Source organism: Haematobia irritans, chromosome 1, assembly GCF_050003625.1.
Source record: "Haematobia irritans isolate KBUSLIRL chromosome 1, ASM5000362v1, whole genome shotgun sequence".
Classification (NCBI taxonomy): domain Eukaryota; kingdom Metazoa; phylum Arthropoda; class Insecta; order Diptera; family Muscidae; genus Haematobia; species Haematobia irritans.
In genome coordinates this window covers 279,550,327-279,568,928 of record NC_134397.1, presented here as the reverse complement: position 1 = coordinate 279,568,928, position 18,602 = coordinate 279,550,327, and the positions used below count along the sequence as shown (strand labels likewise).

The window sequence follows — 18,602 nt, the reverse complement described above, 5'->3', positions numbered from 1 at the left end:
GTCGTGTTTTTTAGAAACGTATCTGCGACGCAAAGCGAGGTCTAGGTGTATTCATACTAGTAAATTATGTAAATTGTATGCTTTTATGCTATAGTTTTTGACAATTTTTTCTTTGTGTGTATATATTATTCTATAACAGATACTTCAATGTAAAAAATGTATTCTTAATTCAAAAAAAAAAAATTAAATCAATGATAGAAAATCCTCAAAATAAGTCTAGGCCTATATTTGAAGCATTTTTATTCTAAATCGAAGGTTTTAATATTTCTTTAAACCAAAAATATGTCTCTTTACTTTAAGGAAAAGTTGCAAAATTTGTTTGCTAAATTTAATAAAAAAATATTTTAAAGCAAATATTATAAACCTTCTTTTAATTAAAATTAAATTATTTATTATTGTTGTTTTTGATTTCAGCTTAAAACCATGCATTGACTAAACTACAAGTGTAGCTTAACCAACAGGGGAAAAGTATGCTTGTCAAATTTATTTGGACAAAGCTCTATATTTATTCTGATAATTGGTTGATAGTTTTGCTGCAAGTAGAGGATGCTTGTACTTTTCCGGCGGAAAAGGGCCACCGTAAAACATTATTTTTTTGAAAATTTGTCCTCTTTACATCAATATTTTTTGAGCCACATAACTTATCACAGATCCAATTATACACGATTATTCTCTGATTAATCTCAATACCTTTCATTTAAGTATCAACAACGATATAATTGGACATTTCTAACTCCACAAATAATTTTTTTAAATATTTCTTTGAATTCAGCAGATCAAAATACATAAGAAAAATCACATCTCATCAAATGTACATGAAAAAAAATTATTTTGTAAACGTGTTATTTCTTCTATTGGCCAGAGTGATATCTAGTAAATCTCTCATATGCCAAGCTCGTATTTTCAGAAGAATGGATAAAATCAATGGAAAGTGCTTGCTGAATACATTCATCCAAGGTTTTTAAATTATTTTATCAGTGATAAGAGAAGTTCATCAATGTGGTATCACAATGGACTGAATAGTCTAAGTGAGCCTGATACTTCGGGCTGCCACCTAACCTAACAACAAATACAAAGTGGAAATAAAAATTGTTTAAAACTTATCCAAGAAGTCCGAACACGCTAGAATTCGTGTTACGAAATGGTTTACCGTTTTCTTCTTCTTGCTAATGCTAAGTGGTGACGAATTAGAATGCTAAGTGGTGACGAATTAGATGCATTAACAGAAGTTCGTGATATTTTAAAACCGCTTTGGAATATAACCAAAGAAATTAGCTCTGAAAAAACAGTTACTCTCAGCAAATGTATTCCATTGGTTGTAGCCCTAAAGATGGTAAGAATATCCAGGAAACAGCTATTTATGGAGAAGATGAAGTCGAAGTTGTTCCAGCAGATCCAGATGACATCTGGCATTACATTGACAGCTCTGTGTGTAAAGAAAAACAATTTTTCGAGGAACATGACAATGCACTTCCACTTCAATTACGCCAATTTCTAAATACACCGACTGTCAATCGTAAAGCAAATCCTAACCCTTTTATAGCTTGGGAAGTAATTCAAAATGAGTACCCATATGTTTGGAAAATAGCTAAGAACATTTTGCCAATTGTTGCAACTTCAGTTCCATCTGAAAGGCTATTTTCGCATGCAGGAATCATTGCAAACCAATTGCGAAATCGCATATCTCCACAACATCTAAATCAATTGGTGTTTTTGCGATCTTTAAGGTGAGTATTAAGTTCGAGTTTAGCCGCTAAAATCGCCATTTTTTCACGATTACTTTTCTCTAATAATACTTTTTAAGGAATACAAACTTTTTGAAAACTTGCTTTGGGATATTCCCCATCAAGTTATAATAAAATCTGCAACAAATATGTATAATTTTATGCCTTTTTAACTGTTTTAGTTTTCACTTTAGTGAAAAAAGTCGAACTTAATACCCACCTTTAGAAGAAAAAATGTGGTTCTAAATACTTCCAAAAAGCTTGTACATTTTTATCTATTAACTCATGTAGACTGTATACGACCTCATTGCAATGAAAAAAGACTGAATTGAAATGTACCTATAAGAAACATACAATATATTTCTTAATTTTTATTAATATAATTCCATTAGCAATAAGAATAGAAATTCTGATTTGATTAAATAAAAAGTCAAATTGGTGGAACAGCATCCTTTGTGTTTTCAATTTCCTAGATTTTATACGGGTCTTCCATTATTTGGGAAATGTTGAAATACAGAATCACTAAATGTCAGTGCACATTAAAAATATTTTAATTAACATTTTAAATATATGTTAAACTAATTAAAAATACTTGAATAAGTTTAAAAGTCTGACCGAAACATCCATTTTTGTCATTTCTTATCAGCTGTTGTTTATAATACTCATAAAAGGACAAATAGATTTCACAAAATCGAGTATTTTTTTATAATCATTATTTCTTTGAAATTCGATTATGAAAAATCGAATGCTCGAATTTTGATTGGCAAAAATAGTCGAAAATCGATTTTTGATTAAAGGTGAGTATTAAGTTCGAGTTTAAGCTGAGTACTAAAGGGTGATTCTTTTGAGGTTAGGATTTTCATGCATTAGTATTTGACAGATCACGTGGGATTTCAGACATGGTGTCAAAGAGAAAGATGCTCAGTATGCTTTGACATTTCATCATGAATAGACTTACTAACGAGCAACGCTTGCAAATTATTGAATTTTATTACCAAAATCAGTGTTCGGAAAATCCGGTTTTTTATCGACAAATTTTGTTCAGCGATGAGGCTCATTTCTGGTTGAATGGCTACGTAAATAAGCAAAATTGCCGCATTTGGAGTGAAGAGCAACCAGAAGCCGTTCAAGAACTGCCCATGCATCCCGAAAAATGCACTGTTTGGTGTGGTTTGTACGCTGGTGGAATCATTGGACCGTATTTTTTCAAAGATGCTGTTGGACGCAACGTTACGGTGAATGGCGATCGCTATCGTTCGATGCTAACAAACTTTTTGTTGCCAAAAATGGAAGAACTGAACTTGGTTGACATGTGGTTTCAACAAGATGGCGCTACATGCCACACAGCTCGCGATTCTATGGCCATTTTGAGGGAAAACTTCGGAGAACAATTCATCTCAAGAAATGGACCGGTAAGTTGGCCACCAAGGTCATGCGATTTGACGCCTTTAGACTATTTTTTGTGGGGCTACGTCAAGAATAAAGTCTACAGAAATAAGCCAGCAACTATTCCAGCTTTGGAAGACAACATTTCCGAAGAAATTCGGGCTATTCCGGCCGAAATGCTCGAAAAAGTTGCCCAAAATTGGACTTTCCGAATGGACCACCTAAGACGCAGCCGCGGTCAACATTTAAATGAAATTATCTTCAAAAAGTAAATGTCATGGACCAATCTAACGTTTCAAATAAAGAAAGTTATGAAGCTCTTAACAAATCACCCTTTATGTTCAGTTTTCAAGCTGAAAACCAGATTATTTTCACGGTTACTTTTTTTAATCAATTAATTTTGAAATATTAAATGGTTCGCAATTAATACTTTGGATCTTTTCCATCCATAATTTGAAGAGACTTGATAAAAATGTTATCGTCTTCATATATATTTTTGCACTTTTAATTTAGTGTTTTGGTGAAAAACTCGAACATAGTACTCACCTTTAGCCGCTAAAATCGATAAAGGGAAAACTAAATCAGTGAGAAAAATGCACATATTTGTTGCAAATTTTATTATAACTTGATGGGGAAAAGCCCAAAGCAAATTTTCACAAAGTTTTTATTCCTTAAAATGGATTATTAAAGGAAAGTAATCGTGAAAAAATGACGTTTTTAGCGGCTAAACTCGAACTTAATACCCACCTTTAAAGTCAATAATCGAAAAATCGATTATTGCTTTGCACTATAGATCCCTACGATCGACTGAAATGGAAGCAAAAAGCTGAATTTATAACCAAAAATCAGATGTTTCTATGCATTTCAGTCGATCGATAGAGCTCGTTCGACATACAGAAACAGACTGTTAATTTTGTAATAGCAAGCAGCAACCACCAACTTAATTCAAAATTGCTCCCTGTTAAATAGCGCTCCCTGTTACCTAAATAAACGCCGCTTTCTATGTGCGAAATGGTTTCTATTAATTTTTTTCGCAAGAATGAACATAGTACCGACCTTTAGTGAAATAATGACGATTTTAGCGGCTAATGCTTAGTACTAAGTTCGTTTATGCGAAAAACGAATATCTTCATATATCTCCGTAAATAGGGTCTCAAACCCAGGGATGTTAACTTGCCTGCCAGCATTTCAAAGTTCCATTTCATCCTCATCGCTACCACAGACTCGTAAATGTCACCACAACCATCGCGAACTGTGATGGGGGAAGCATATCAAAAAGTACAAAATGTACATGAAAGTATTTTGCCATCACTACTGTTAGAAGAGCCATTTTATTTTTTGTGAAACGCCAAGCGCAACCAGCTTGTTATATTTTATTTAAATAAAAACGAAAATAAAGTTCTGAAAACATAGATATTACGCTTAAAATTGTGAAAGGTATATGGTGAACAATTTTCGACTTTCCAAATAGAATAAAGTGATCGTTTTTCAAATATTTTTCCAGACACGCTGTCTCCATCGAAAATAAACTGGCTGATAGACGCTGCAATATGTAACTTGCTACTTAAAACTCAACATCATTCTTTTATTAATGCAAAAAAATATGTTAAATATGATGAGATAAACCGAAAAATGTTATATTTATAAGAAATTATAAATGTTTAATCAAATCAATAAACATCTACACAATCGTGTTTTACTTGACCATAATGATTCTTCTACAATTACCTTAAAATGCACTTTTTCTGATAGTTTGCAGGGGTTCTTATTGGCGTCCTTCGAAATTGATCTAAATAGGCACCTAATAATTGCACTGATGAGAAACTTTTTCGTAGTATCTTGGCGTGGTACAACTTCTCAATAGTGGCGGCGCTTTTCCGACGAGTTTTTGATGTCGTATATGATTGTTTTCGACGTAGTGTGGTCTCTCAGAAGTGCCCCCAAATTCAAAAAATGTTGGCAGGGTTATTTATGCGAAATAATATACCTGCCTATTTTTTCGTGCGAAAAATCCAGGGTTGTATAAATATTTGCTTTAAAATGCTCAAAACAAAGATTTCGCATTTATTCCGCGCTAACCTTTTTTATATGGAGTATAACAGTTTTTCGCGTGAAAACGTGATCTTAGTACTAGGCTTAAACTCGAACTTAATACCCATCTTTAATGCGCTTTACAGACTATCAGTTATTCCGGACTACACTGCTCGTGTCGAACATATCCCATATATTGTGCACAATATAAGTTAAATCCGAAGGCATAATCGATACTGCTGCATGTTTATGAGATCGATAACACATTTACCGATTATTTAGTCATCGCCGACAAATCGTATCGATCCGACACACTGTAGGATTTTTTACAAACACCGCCCTTCCGTCCGGAATAACTGATAAGGTGAGTACTATGATCGGTTTTTTCACCAAAACACTAAATTAAAAGTACAAAAATATTTGTGAAGACTATTATATTTTTATCAAGTCTTATCAAATAATGGATGGAAAAGATCCAATGAATTGATTGATAATCATTTTATATTTCTAAATTAATTAATTAAGAAAAGTAACAGTGAAAAAAAGCTGGTTTTCAGCTTGAAAACTGAACATAGTACTCAGCTATAAGGTGAGTACTATGTTCGAGTTTTTCACCAAAACACTAAATTAAAAGTGCAAAAATATATATGAAAACGATAACATTTTTGCAAGTCTCTTCAGATTATGGATGGAAAAGATCCAATGTATTAATTGCGAACCATTTAATATTTCAAAATTAATTGATTAAAAAAAGTAACCGTGAAGATAATCTGGTTTTCAGCTTGAAAACTGAACATAGTACTCAGCTTTAGCTGCTAATCTCGAACTTAATTCCCACCTTTAGCGGCTACACTCGAACTTAATACCCACCGTTAGCTGAGTACTATGTTCAGTTTTCAAGCTGATAACCAGCTTGTTTTCACGGTTACTTTTTTTAATTAATTAATTTAGAAATATAAAATTATTTGCAATCAATTCCTTGGATCTTTTCCATCCATTATTTTGCAAGACTTGATCAAAATATAATCATCTTCCTAAATATATTTGTACTTTTAATTTAGTGTTTTGGTGAAAACCCCGAACATAGTACTCACCTTTAAGGTGGGTATTAAGTTCGAGTTTAGCCGCTAAAATCGCAAAAGTGAAAACTAAATCAGTAAGAAAAATGCATGAAATTATACGTATTTGTTGCAAACTTTATTATAACTTGAAGGGGAAAACACCAAAGCAAATTTTCACAAAGTTTGTATTCCTTAAAATGGATTATTATATTTATTAGTTATAATAAAATTTGCAACAAATACGTATAATTTCATGCATTTTTCTTACTGATTTAGTTTTCACTTTAGCGATTTTAGCGGCTAAACTCGAACTTAATACCCACCTTAAAGGTGAGTACTATGTTCGGGGTTTTCACCAAAACACTAAATTAAAGTACAAATATTTTTAGGAAGACGATTATATTTTGATCAAGTCTTGCAAAATAATGGATGGAAAAGATCCAAGGAATTGATTGCAAATAATTTTATATTTCTATATTAATTAATTTAAAAAAGTAACCGTGAAAATAAGCTGGTTTTCAGCTTGAAAACTGAACATAGTACTCAGCTTAAAGTGAAAACTAAATCAGTAAAAAAGGCCATAAAATTATACATATTTCTTTCAGATTTCATTATAACTTGATGGGGAATATATTGTATTCCTTAAAATGGATTATTAAAGAAAGTAATCGTGAAAAAAATACGATTTTAAGGTGAGTACTATGTTCGGGTTTTTCACCAAAACACTAAACTAAAAGTACAAAATATGTATGAAGACGATTATATTTTGATCAAGTCTTACCAAATAATGGAAGGAAAAGATCCAAGGAATTGATTGCAAATAATTTTATATTTCTATATTAATTAATTTAAAAAAGTAACCGTGAAAACAAGCTGGTTTTCAGCTTGAAAACTGAACATAGTACTCAGCTTTAAGGTGAGTACTATGTTCGGTTTTTTCACCAAAACACGAAATTAAAAGTACAAATATATTTATGAAGACGATTATATTTTGATCGAGTCTTCCCAATAAACACAGGATGAGCGTTTTTCAAATGCAACAACTTTTCAGTTTGAGGGTAACTATAATTATCAATATGAATTCAACTTGACTTGAAACAGCTCATTTTCAATACATCTTCAAATTGTTTGCGAATTACTTCAAATTTGCCAAAATGTTGACGACATCTTTGAAAAGGTGTTGAAGATAATATGAGAAAACTTTGACAAAACACTACCCTAAAATGCAACGAAAAAACCATGTGGTTTTCAATACTTGTTTGTGCAACGAAGTTCGTGGTCAATTGAAAGAAATAAAAAACATTTTAGACAAAAACCTGAATTTACTCCAAATAGTTTCTAGTAAAGGCCGGTATGCACCTCTAGCGAAATTTTCGGTAGCAAAAATTTATTTAAGTCAACAACAAAAAAAAAAAAAAACAGGGCTGTGTACACAAATTTTAAACCAGCTAATCACTTTTAAAAATTGTTAATATATGTTCCAAATATTCCTCAAATAAATTGTTTATTATTTACAGACCTTTTAAAACTTTTACGCACACAATGATTGTAATAAATTAAATGTTTGCTGCCAAAATATGCTTTTGACAACCCTGTTATTTTCATTAGAGGTGCGTACCAGCTTACGAAATTGAACGCTACCGAAAATTTCGTTAGCATAAATAGCAATGCATTTCTTATGGGAATGAAATTTTTCGCTAGAGGTGCATACCGGCCTTAATACGTAAGTGAAAATAAAAAAATGAAATGAAACTTTAAGGAAGACACTAAATATACATCTCTTTGCCGAAAACTAAAATAATGGATTCTACGTTCTTGAAAACATTTAAGAGCTGACCGATGAAAAAATGTTGGACAATTAACTGGAACTGCTGCAAATAGTTTATAATAATTGGTAAGTCAATATGAACAATTAAATCAACACTTTAGAGAAGTCACTAACAGCCAATTTCTCATATACGAAACGAACGCTTTCGTTCGACTGAAATGCCAAAAACAGCTGATTTTCCTTTATAAATTCAGCTGTTTTGGGCATTCTAGTCGAAAGAAAGCATTCGTTTCGGATATGAGAAATTGGCTATAAATTTAACTCTCATTGCAGAAAACTAAAATATTTAGATCCTGCATTCTTGGAAACATTAAGAGGTTGACCAATGAAAAATGATGGTGGCTTTTCGAAAAGAGAAAGTTTCCATAAATCAAAGTACAACTTAAACTTGGTATTTATGCTTTTCCATAATAACTACTGGGTGATAATTCGCATCACGTCTATAGTTTAATTTACATCGCATTATCGGTTTAATTTGATATTTTGTGAATTGAAATTGCTGGAAATTTATTCTAACTCTCTAGTCATCAAGTTCCTTGCTAATTTCCCGAGTTTTTAATGAGTTTTACAACAGTTTTGTGACACCAACGTTCTTGAGGAATTTTGTGGTTTTCAATACATTTTGTGCCACGAAGTACATGGTCAGTTATTTTTATTGACATAAGACTGAAATTAATCCAAAACGCTAATAAAAAGTGAAATGAAAACGTAATGGAAATCACAAAACTCGATTGTTTTGCAGATAACTAAAATCATTGGATGTTATATTCTTGGAAGATGTTGACCGGTGAAAAAATGATGAAGGAAACAACAAAGAAAAGATTCCAGAAAACTTGCAAAGTGCAACAATTCCTAAATCAAGAACTTCTGGATGAAAATGTGCATTACATCAATTTACATTCCGTCATCAGTTTGATATTTTGTGAATTCCTCTTGATGGAATCTATTCTAACACGCAGGCCAGCAAGTTCCTCGATAGTAATTATTTGAAATTGTCAGCATATTAATTATTAATTAATTAGTAGTTATGTGACACCAACATTATGGGGGAAATTGAATTATACATGAAAAATGTTTAAGTTATTTAAAGCTGTATTGATAGTTTTAGTTATTAATACCTTTAATAAGATAATTAGTTTTTGATTGGTATTATAACATATTGTTACGAATTTGGCTTCGAATGTTGTGGATTACACATCAATGCTCAATGCTTTGAGCAAAATGATGGAAGAAAATTCTAGAAAAATGGAAGAAAATTCTAGAAAAATGGAAGAAAATTCTAGAAAATTGCTGAAAGAAAATGCCCTACAAATGGAAGCAAATTCTAGAAAAATGGAAGAAAATTCTAGAAAATTGGAAGAAAAATTCGACGAAAATTCTAGAATGGTCAACGAAAAAAATTTCTGAAGGCATGGAGAAACGTGTGGACCATATAGAAAATCAAATTGTGGAATTGGATAAGAAAGTTCTTTCCGTGGATGAGAAAATTATGGTTCATGATGAGAAGTTTCTGCACATCGAGAAAAAAATGTCAGAGCTGGAAATTAAAGGTGGTCCAGTGCGCGTCATCGAGGGCTCAAAAATCAAAACTCCTGTTTTCGATGGCTCAACGTCATTTGATGTCTTCAAATTCCAATTCGAAATGGTTGCTTGTAGAAATTTGTGGAATGACGATGATAAAGCAATTGAACTTCTATTGACATTAAAGGGCAATGCTGCTGATGTGATACAAAGCATTCCCGCTGCTTCTAGAAATAACTATAATGAAGTAATAGCGGCACTTCAACGCAAGTATGGTGGAGAGCACAAGCAGGACATCTTCAGAATGGAATTGAGAGGAAGAATCCAGAAATCGAATGAAACCCTACAAGATTTCGCAACAGAAGTTGAGCGTCTAGTGCTTTTGACATACCCAGGTGAGAGTCATCCTCTTGTGGACCGCATCAAGATTGAAACCTTCGTCAATGGAATTCGAGACCCAGATATAAAATGTGCAACATATGCGTCACAAAAGGCTACATTCGCTGAAACAGTAACATTCGCACTTGCACAGGAGACTGCGAGATTGCTAGCGCGGCCTCAAATTCACAAGGTACGTAAAGTAGAGACAGAGTGTGATGAATCAAAGTCCGTTATTGAGTCGATGAAAGAGGCCATGAAGCAGGCAATGCAAGAAATGAAGCAAGAAGCAAATAAATCCCGGATCAAATGCTATAACTGTGATAAGCCGGGACATCTAGCTCGAGAATGCAAAGCACGACGCAAACGGTCAAGGTCCACATCACCATCTCCATTAAACAATAGCCATAAGAAGGTGACCCCACAGTCAAGTGAGTCACCTTTAAACTAAATCGAGCTAGTTCAGCGGGGCAAGAGCTGGCTCCCACAGACGATGGCCCCACCATCTCCATAGCAATAGTTCAACAGAAAAATAACAATTTAACTATTGCGGGTGTTATTAATGGCGACAAGCGTACTTTGACGTTGGATACTGGTGCATCAAAGTCTATCATTAGATCTGATTTAGTAAAAGGAAAAGTTACACCACTGATTGGAGTCAAGCTACGCACGGCTACAGGGGAACCCGCAACCGTATATGGAAAGGTCACCGTAAAATTAACTATTGCTAACAAATCCGTTACTTATGATTTCATTGTGGCCGATATAGTAGACGAAGTTATAATTGGAGCGGATTTCATGATTGCTTTTGGTCTCAATTTGGATATGAAGCGTCGTGTAATGACATGGTGCGATGCCGAAATAACGGTAAACGTGGGATACGACGGGAATACACCTGTCAGACGTTTGACAACGAGCCAGTCAGAGTCTATACCACCGAATGCCGAAGCAATTATATGGGTTTCTATGAATGGAGATTGTGAAGTCGGCCAATTGTGGGTTTTTGAACCAGCAGAAAAGAAAAGCAACAACATCTTGATAGCAAATGCCCTGGTAACAACGAACGAAGAGAGACTAATACCAGTTCGTGTCTTGAACTTGTCTGACAATCACGAGCAAATTGTAAAATTTTCTGACATTGGCAAATGTACACCAGCCGAGGCAATAGTCAATTTGGAAGGCAACTCATCAAAGACACATGGAGCAGTGAGAAAACATCTAGAAGCGTATGTCGAGGATTGGACACGTCATCTATCGCCGTCAGAGAGAAATAAAGCCAAGCAATTGTTGTGGAAAAACGCCTCTGCTTTTGCTTCTGAAAAGGGAAATCAAGGAAGAACATCTGTAGTGAAACATGAAATTAAAACCGCAGAAGAAAGGCCCATAAAACAGGCACCACGAAGTGTTCCCCTTGCAAAAAGAGACGAAGTTCAAAAGCTCATAAAGGAAATGGCGGAGAGTGGTGTGATCGAGCCGTCATCAAGTCCTTGGTGTTCCCCAGTTGTGCTGGTCAAAAAGAAAGATGGAAGTACCCGATTCTGCGTGGACTACAGAAAACTGAATGATGTCACCAAAAAGGACAGTTATCCGCTTCCACGCATTGATGACACGTTGGACACACTAGCCGGAACAACATGGTTTTCTACGCTCGATTTGCAGAGTGGATATTGGCAAGTAGAGATTTCCGAGAAAGACAAGGAAAAGACGGCTTTTGGCGTTAATGGCGGTCTCTGGCAATTCAATGTAATGCCGTTCGGGCTCTGCAACGCTCCGGCTACCTTCGAAAGATTGATGGAGCGGGTACTGAAGGGGTTGCACTGGAAATCGTGCTTGATATACTTGGATGACATCATAGTGATGGGCAAAACATTTGACGAGCACCTTAAGAACTTGAAAGACGTTATCCAGCAATTGTCAGCCGCTGGTCTACGCCTTAACGCAAAGAAATGCTCCCTTTTTCAGCGGGAAGTTAAATACCTGGGTCATCATGTGACTGCAGAGGGCATATCCACCGATGAAGACAAAATCCAAGCTGTCAGAGATTGGCCACGACCCCGAAATCTCCACGAATTAAGAAGTTTCCTTGGGTTATGTACATATTACCGACGATTCGTCCCAAACTTCGCCAGCATCGCCGCTAGTCTCCATAAATTGACGCAAAAAGGTCAGAAGTTCCAGTGGAGCGACGAACAGGAGGATTCATTCCAACATTTAAAAGAACTTTTATGTTCAGCTCCTGTTCTAGCGTATCCTATTCCGGGCGAAAAATTTGTTTTGGATACAGATGCTAGCGCGCATGGTATTGGAGGTGTGCTATCCCAACAGATAGACGGCAAGGAGAAGGTCATCGGATATTTCAGCCGAACGTTGTCCAAGCCCGAAAAGAACTACTGTGTAACGCGACGAGAGCTGCTAGCCGTCATAGAGAGTGTAAAACATTATCATAAATATTTGTATGGACAACACTTCTTGCTCAGGACTGATCACTCAGCTCTACGATGGTTGCTCCAATTCAAGAATCCGGAAGCTCAACTGGCACGTTGGATCGAGAGGCTCCAAAGCTATGATTTCAGTGTCGAGCATAGAAAAGGTGGAAAACACGGTAACGCTGACGCTTTGTCACGTCGACCTTGCAGTATAGAATGCAAGCACTGCTCGAAAGCTGAACATAAGGAGGAGATTGTTGATATTCGGCTGTTACACATCGAATCTGGAGTGGACTGGCCAACAGAACAGCGTAAAGATCCCATTTTGAACAAAATTATTTCGGCAAAGGAAGAGAACGAGAAGCCCAGTAAGAAAGACATCGCAGCCGAAAGTCCACTTATGAAATCATACTGGGCTCAATGGGATAGTTTAGTTCTAGTCAATGGATCCCTGCAACGTAAATGGGAAAGCGAAGATGGCAAAAGCAGCCGAAATTTGATCATCGTTCCAGATTCCAAAATAAGAGACGTTTTGGCGGAGTTCCATAATGGTCCCAGTGGAGGTCATCTGGGAATAACCAAAACCGCCGAGAAAGTGAAGCAACGATTCTACTGGGTTGGATGCCAGAAATCAATTGCTGAATGGGTAGCCAATTGCGAGAAGTGCATGAAGGCGAAAGGTCCAACAAGGAAAAGTCGAGGTCCTATGCAAGAGTATAGACCTGGAGCCCCGTTTGAAAGAATAGCAATGGACGTGGCAGGCCCTTTCCCAGTAAGTGATTCTGGAAACCGTTATGTCCTTGTGGTCATGGATTACTTTAGCAAATGGCCGGAGGTGTATGCAATTCCAAACCAAGAAGCAAAAACGATTGTGGATGTGGTCAAAAAAAACTGGATATGTCGCTACGGTGTGCCGTCCGAGATTCACTCAGACCAGGGAAGAAATTTTGAATCGGCCATATTCAAAGAGATGTGTGAATCCCTTGGTATCAAGAAAACGAGGACTACGCCATTACATCCACAATCCGATGGCATGGTAGAAAGGTTTAATCGCACCCTGGAGGAACATCTTCGAAAAGTGGTGGACAACGGCCAGAGGGACTGGGACGAGCATATACCAAAGTTTTTGCTGTCCTATAGATCTGCCATTCATGATTCCACCTCTCGAACACCGGCCAATGTTCTATTCGGAACTGAGTTAAAGTTGCCTGGAGATCTGATATTCGGCGCTAAACCTTATGAGCTCGCCATGGAAGAAAACAGAAACGACATCCCAAACACTTTCGGAGAAGTTCACGAATCAGTGCGCAACAAAATAAAAATGGTCAGCAACAGAATGAAGGCGAGATACGATCGTGCTGTAAATACTGAGGGCTTCCAAGAAGAAGAATTGGTTCTGCTATTTAACCCGCAACGAAAGAAAGGACTGTGTCCCAAACTGCAAACACAGTGGGAAGGCCCATACAAAGTCATCAAGAAGATCAATGATGTTGTATACCGGATTCAGAAGGACGACAGCCCTAGATCAAAGATGAAAGTTGTACATCTGAAACGATTGGCTCCTTACGGAACAGGTTCTGTGCCTGTTCGGGACGAACAGGCTTAAGCGGGAGGCAGTGTTACGAATTTGATAATTATAAGGTTTGTTCGCGTACTTTTCCAGTAAAAAATATCCAGTAAAAACCAGCAAGAGAGTAAAAACCGTTTTTACTCTCTTTGCTTTGTTTTTGCTCTCTTGCCACAAAAAGTACGCGAACGCCATCCAGTAAAAACTTGCAAATAAAACAGATCAGATGATTGTATTTTATGTTTCAAATACGTAAACCAAGAAAAATGAATAAAAGAAAATTGGACGTAATTTGCTCACCGGGAACATACAAAAGAATTTCTTTCGGTAAGTATGATACAAGAAATAAATAAATTCAAGAAAATGTAACTTTCGGACATTTTACAGATGAGGAATACCAGCAAAATGTGGTGGACGAAATTGCTGGTGATAGTTTTGAGGAAGTAGTTTTCACCCAGAGTGAAGATGACTTTCTTTACCCCCACCAAGAGTTCCACGTTGAAAATGAAGTCATCACTTGCACCAACGACGATGAAGGAACCGGGAAGTCCGTGTGGATTGAGCCAGCAGTAAAATTTTTGATATCCAAAGTGAAAGAATTACGGCCAAAAGTGGGAAAATCGGCCAGCCTAAAAAATAAAAAACAAATGTGGATAAAGATTTCAGAAGAATTGTGTTCACTTGGATACAATTTCAATTCTCAACAAGTGGAAACCAAGTATTTCAGTTTGGAACGGAAATACAAACGCACACAACTTTACAACTCTAAGACTGGTCGGAATAGGCAGACGTGCCCTTATCAAAGGTAAATTAAAAAATGCATGCACATGTTTGTTAAGAATCTAATAGCATTATGTCCTTTCGTTTTGCAGCGAATTGGACGATCTTTTGCAGGAAAAAAAGTCTATAAATCCAGATTTTGTACTCGACAGTGAAGCGGAAGTGTCTTCGGCGGATTTAAAACTCATCGAAGGCCCAAATTTATCTGAAACAGGTACAAAAATTTCGTTTGGAATTTTAAGGGCACGCCTTACACGGAAAAAATCGTCCTATTTCGAAAATAATTCGGTTAATGACGTTTTGTTATTATTTATTCTAATACCTCATTCACATTACAATTTCAAAATCCACTTTTACTAGATTCAACTGTCATTTGCCTTATAAAAAGTAGATTTCAAATCTGAAATGTAGATTTTGAGTGTAATGTGATCCTATAACAAATTTCAATGTCGATACATATTCTTTGCATGCGTCATCATTCTATTGTAATATTTATTGGTAGTAAAACGATACCGTCCAGGACTAATTTGTTTCTCAATTTAGATGTAGATTTATAGATCACAATGCCAGCAAGCCCGTAGCAATACGGACTTGAGTCTTGGGTCCACTTAACCAGGTTTTTCATGTTATAATATTTTTTATATTTTTCGAAGATCCATGTAGTTCATCATCAAGAAAACGGAAAACAGCCCTTCAACAATTCATAGACATGTCTGAAGAACATGCAAAAAAAAGAGAAGAGAGTGATGCAATTCTACAACAAACATTAGAACAAAGTATGAAACAAAGAGAAGAACGTGCCGAACGAAAAGAAGCTCTGGAGAAGAAGAAAGTGGATTTGCTTGAAACCCTAGTGAACATATTGAAAAAATAATTTGTTTATCAATACTTCCAAGATATTTAATTTATCAATTTCTAACTTACAGTTTAGTTAACCAAAATGAACATTTGGTATTTTCACCATATTTCTAAAATTTAAAATACAACATGAAAATTACAAAATATGTTTTATTTAGTGAAATGAAATAGTTTTAAAATAATTTTCAGTGTAAATGAATTTTTTTATTTTTTTCTATTTCGTCTTTGTAATAGAAATATTCACAAAAAATAATTAACAGTGCAAAAAATGTTTCTTTTTATAAAAATAAATAGTATTACTCTATGTGAAATAAATACAGTAATCCCTCGTTTTATTGAAATTTATAGTGAATTTTTAGTAATTTGAGGTCCCTGAATCCAAATCTGCATTTATTTTTTTCTATCAGCTCGATTTTTCGAGATATACCGTTATGGCCAAAATTAAGGCACTTTCGCTACATAAATTGGAATAACTTGAAAACAGTTCAACATATTAAATTAAAAAATCAGAAAATCCCTAACAATGTTCTCTTTTAGCCGTCTTTCCTTGAACGATATCTCCAAAACTACTTGAAAAATTGAAAAACAATGTAAAGACGGCTAAAAGAGAATATTGCTAGGGATTTTCTGATTTTTTTTAATTTAATATGTTGAACTGTTTTCAAGTTATTCCAATTTATATAGCGGAAGTGTCTTAATTTTGAACATAACGGTATATCTCGAAAAATCGAGCTGATAGAAAAAAAAACAAATGCAGATTTGGATTCAGAGTTCTTAAAAACAATATTCATATAAGGTAGATAAAACAAAAAATTTAACGACGTAAATCGAAACAACGTAAACCGAGGCGACGTAAATCGAGGGATTGCTGTATTCTCTAGTCGATATGATTACCTTACTATATTTTTAAATGTAGAACTATAATTAAAAGTTAAATAAATTAAAATTAATTCTTTGTAGTAAGTACATCTTGTATTGATTTTGATATTGCGTTTCGCACGTCATCTCCACGCGAAATGTTGTCGTTATCTGGATAATCATCCATAAAATCTTCTTCCTCTTCCTGGAATGCAGTTGGCTCAAAATGCATACCATCTTCGTTAGCAATGTTATGAAGAACACAGCAGGCTCTTATAAAATGGCAAAGTTTTCTCATTCCTCGCAATTTGCAGTAGTATAACTGCCGGAATCGTTGCTTTAGTATTCCAAATGAGTGTTCAATTTTAATTCTACCAGTACTCAGTTTCATATTGAACTCTTTTTGAGCCTTTCTAAGATGCCCGTTGTCCTTGTAAGGTGTAACGATGTATTTATTGCAAGGATATGCTGAATCACCTAGTAAATAATAATCTGAAAATAAAGAATTAAGGAAAGTCTAAACTTGTAGACATGTCCAACCTCCACAATATGACGGTAACTTGTTATATATTGGTGAATTCTTCAGAACCCAACTATCGTGGCATGATCCAGGATATCCGACAAATACATTTATGAAATTATTGCGTTCATCACATATTCCCTGTAAGCAAACTGTTACGTTCCCTTTTCTATCAATATATTCATCTTTTCCAGATTTTGGTGGGTCAATGACTACATGGGTACCATCAATACAACCTGTAATTGGAAACATTGGATTAATAATTTAAAAACAAAACTGTACAAAGTTCTACCTATAGCTTTTGGTATCATACATTTCTCTGCAAAGTATTTAGATGATTCCTCCTTCTTTTCATCTGACGGCCATCGTATAATTTCTGGACTCAAACTGCTAAAAAACAAAGACACCCTATTTATTATAGCGCTTATTGTTGAAAGGGACATATTGAATCGATCAGACAGATCTCGAAAACTGCAAGATTCAAACCATAAAAAATATAAAACTTGAACATTTGCTGGAATTCGTTTATCGGAACGAAGCATTTCATAGTGGGGCCATTTGGAAAAGAGATTTGTCAGCGATTCATAAATTTCTCGTGAAACTCGAAAGTGGGAACGAAATTCGACGTTATTATATTTTGGAACTGTTTCTTCTATATATGATTTGATTGAATTTCTCCTATTTTTTTCTTGGAATATAGCCATGCCTTTATGGAAGATGTTGCTTTCCCTTCTTAACATGTGTATAATAATTTCATTCTCCTCATCCTCACTCTCCGATGATGATGATTCCATTAAAAGCATTACGGTGGCTAACACAGCAGTTGCAGGTCCTTTAATTATTTTGTATAATTATCTTTGTAATAACTCAAAAAGCTAATGTATTTACCTTGCATTTCTATGGAGTGGGTACCATCCCCAATCGAATGTTCTGTAGTAATTTCCATTTGTCCGGGGTTTTATAACTGGTACTTACAAGTTTTGTTAAAACTTACATTGACCACAGCAAAAAGAGTGTATCTTTAAATAACTTGTTTACAAAATGAACAGCTGATTCTTACAAATGGTAGGTTTTGCAAGATTTTACTGGAGAAAAAATCTCTAGCAAAAACTTGCAAAATATTTAAGCTAGAACTGTCATTTTTTTTCTCTCTCTGACTCTCTTTTGCTGGCTTTTTGATGTAAACGAACGACTTCCAGTAAAAATTTGTGATAATTATCAAAAATTATGGGGTTCTCGAACGGAGCTATTGATTTAAGTTTATTTAAATTAGTTTCCGTTAATTTAAATTTCAAATTGTAACGATAAAATTTCGTTATAACTTGTTGGAATCATCTATTCATTTTCTAGCACTTTCCTGAATTTCTTTTATGTTCTTTTGTTTGCTTATTTTCATGTAAGTTCTCACTCTCTTTGATAACAACCCCTTTGCTTTGTTATTTTGCATTCTCATTTCATCTCATTGTATATTGTCATTGTTTTTGTTCTTGTAGTAATGCGAGCGCATATCTATGTGAGTGTGTATGTGTTTGGCAGCCACCAGATGAACGACTTAATGGTCGTAGATCCTTCTAGCATTGTCTAAGAATGTTCTGGCGTTGCCAGAATATTGTAGTGCTACCAGAATGTTCTCGAATTGCCACACCGTCATATATAAAAGCGCT

At 35.1% G+C, this 18,602-nt stretch overlaps 2 protein-coding genes across 2 annotated transcripts; both read left to right on the top strand.

Moving 5' to 3' along the window:
- Window positions 1–1,192: 1,192 nt before the first annotated feature.
- Window positions 1,193–2,040, top strand: LOC142236760 (uncharacterized). The gene is made up of 3 exons (XM_075308037.1): window positions 1,193–1,333; window positions 1,378–1,727; window positions 2,016–2,040. Exons 1-3 carry the CDS (start codon window positions 1,193–1,195, stop codon window positions 2,038–2,040), a joined length of 516 nt encoding a protein of 171 aa, XP_075164152.1.
- An 11,972-nt stretch (window positions 2,041–14,012) lies between these two features.
- LOC142226948 (uncharacterized) lies at window positions 14,013–15,704 on the top strand. Its single transcript, XM_075297213.1, has 4 exons — window positions 14,013–14,249; window positions 14,310–14,727; window positions 14,795–14,916; window positions 15,356–15,704. The coding sequence occupies exons 1-4, from the start codon at window positions 14,162–14,164 to the stop codon at window positions 15,574–15,576; spliced, it is 849 nt and encodes a 282-aa protein (XP_075153328.1). The 5' UTR covers window positions 14,013–14,161; the 3' UTR covers window positions 15,577–15,704.
- The last annotated feature ends 2,898 nt before the right edge of the window (window positions 15,705–18,602 follow it).

Coding starts and splice junctions, on each gene's coding strand:
- LOC142236760 (XM_075308037.1), top strand. CDS start 1,193: ATGCTAAGTGGTGACGAATTAGATGCATTAACAGAAGTTCGTGATATT. Junction 1,334..1,377: donor TGGTTGTAGCCCTAAAGATG/GTAAGAATATCC, acceptor GAAGATGAAGTC/GAAGTTGTTCCAGCAGATCC. Junction 1,728..2,015: donor GTGTTTTTGCGATCTTTAAG/GTGAGTATTAAG, acceptor TAACTCATGTAG/ACTGTATACGACCTCATTGC.
- LOC142226948 (XM_075297213.1), top strand. CDS start 14,162: ATGTTTCAAATACGTAAACCAAGAAAAATGAATAAAAGAAAATTGGAC. Junction 14,728..14,794: donor CAGACGTGCCCTTATCAAAG/GTAAATTAAAAA, acceptor TTCGTTTTGCAG/CGAATTGGACGATCTTTTGC. Junction 14,917..15,355: donor CCCAAATTTATCTGAAACAG/GTACAAAAATTT, acceptor TATTTTTCGAAG/ATCCATGTAGTTCATCATCA.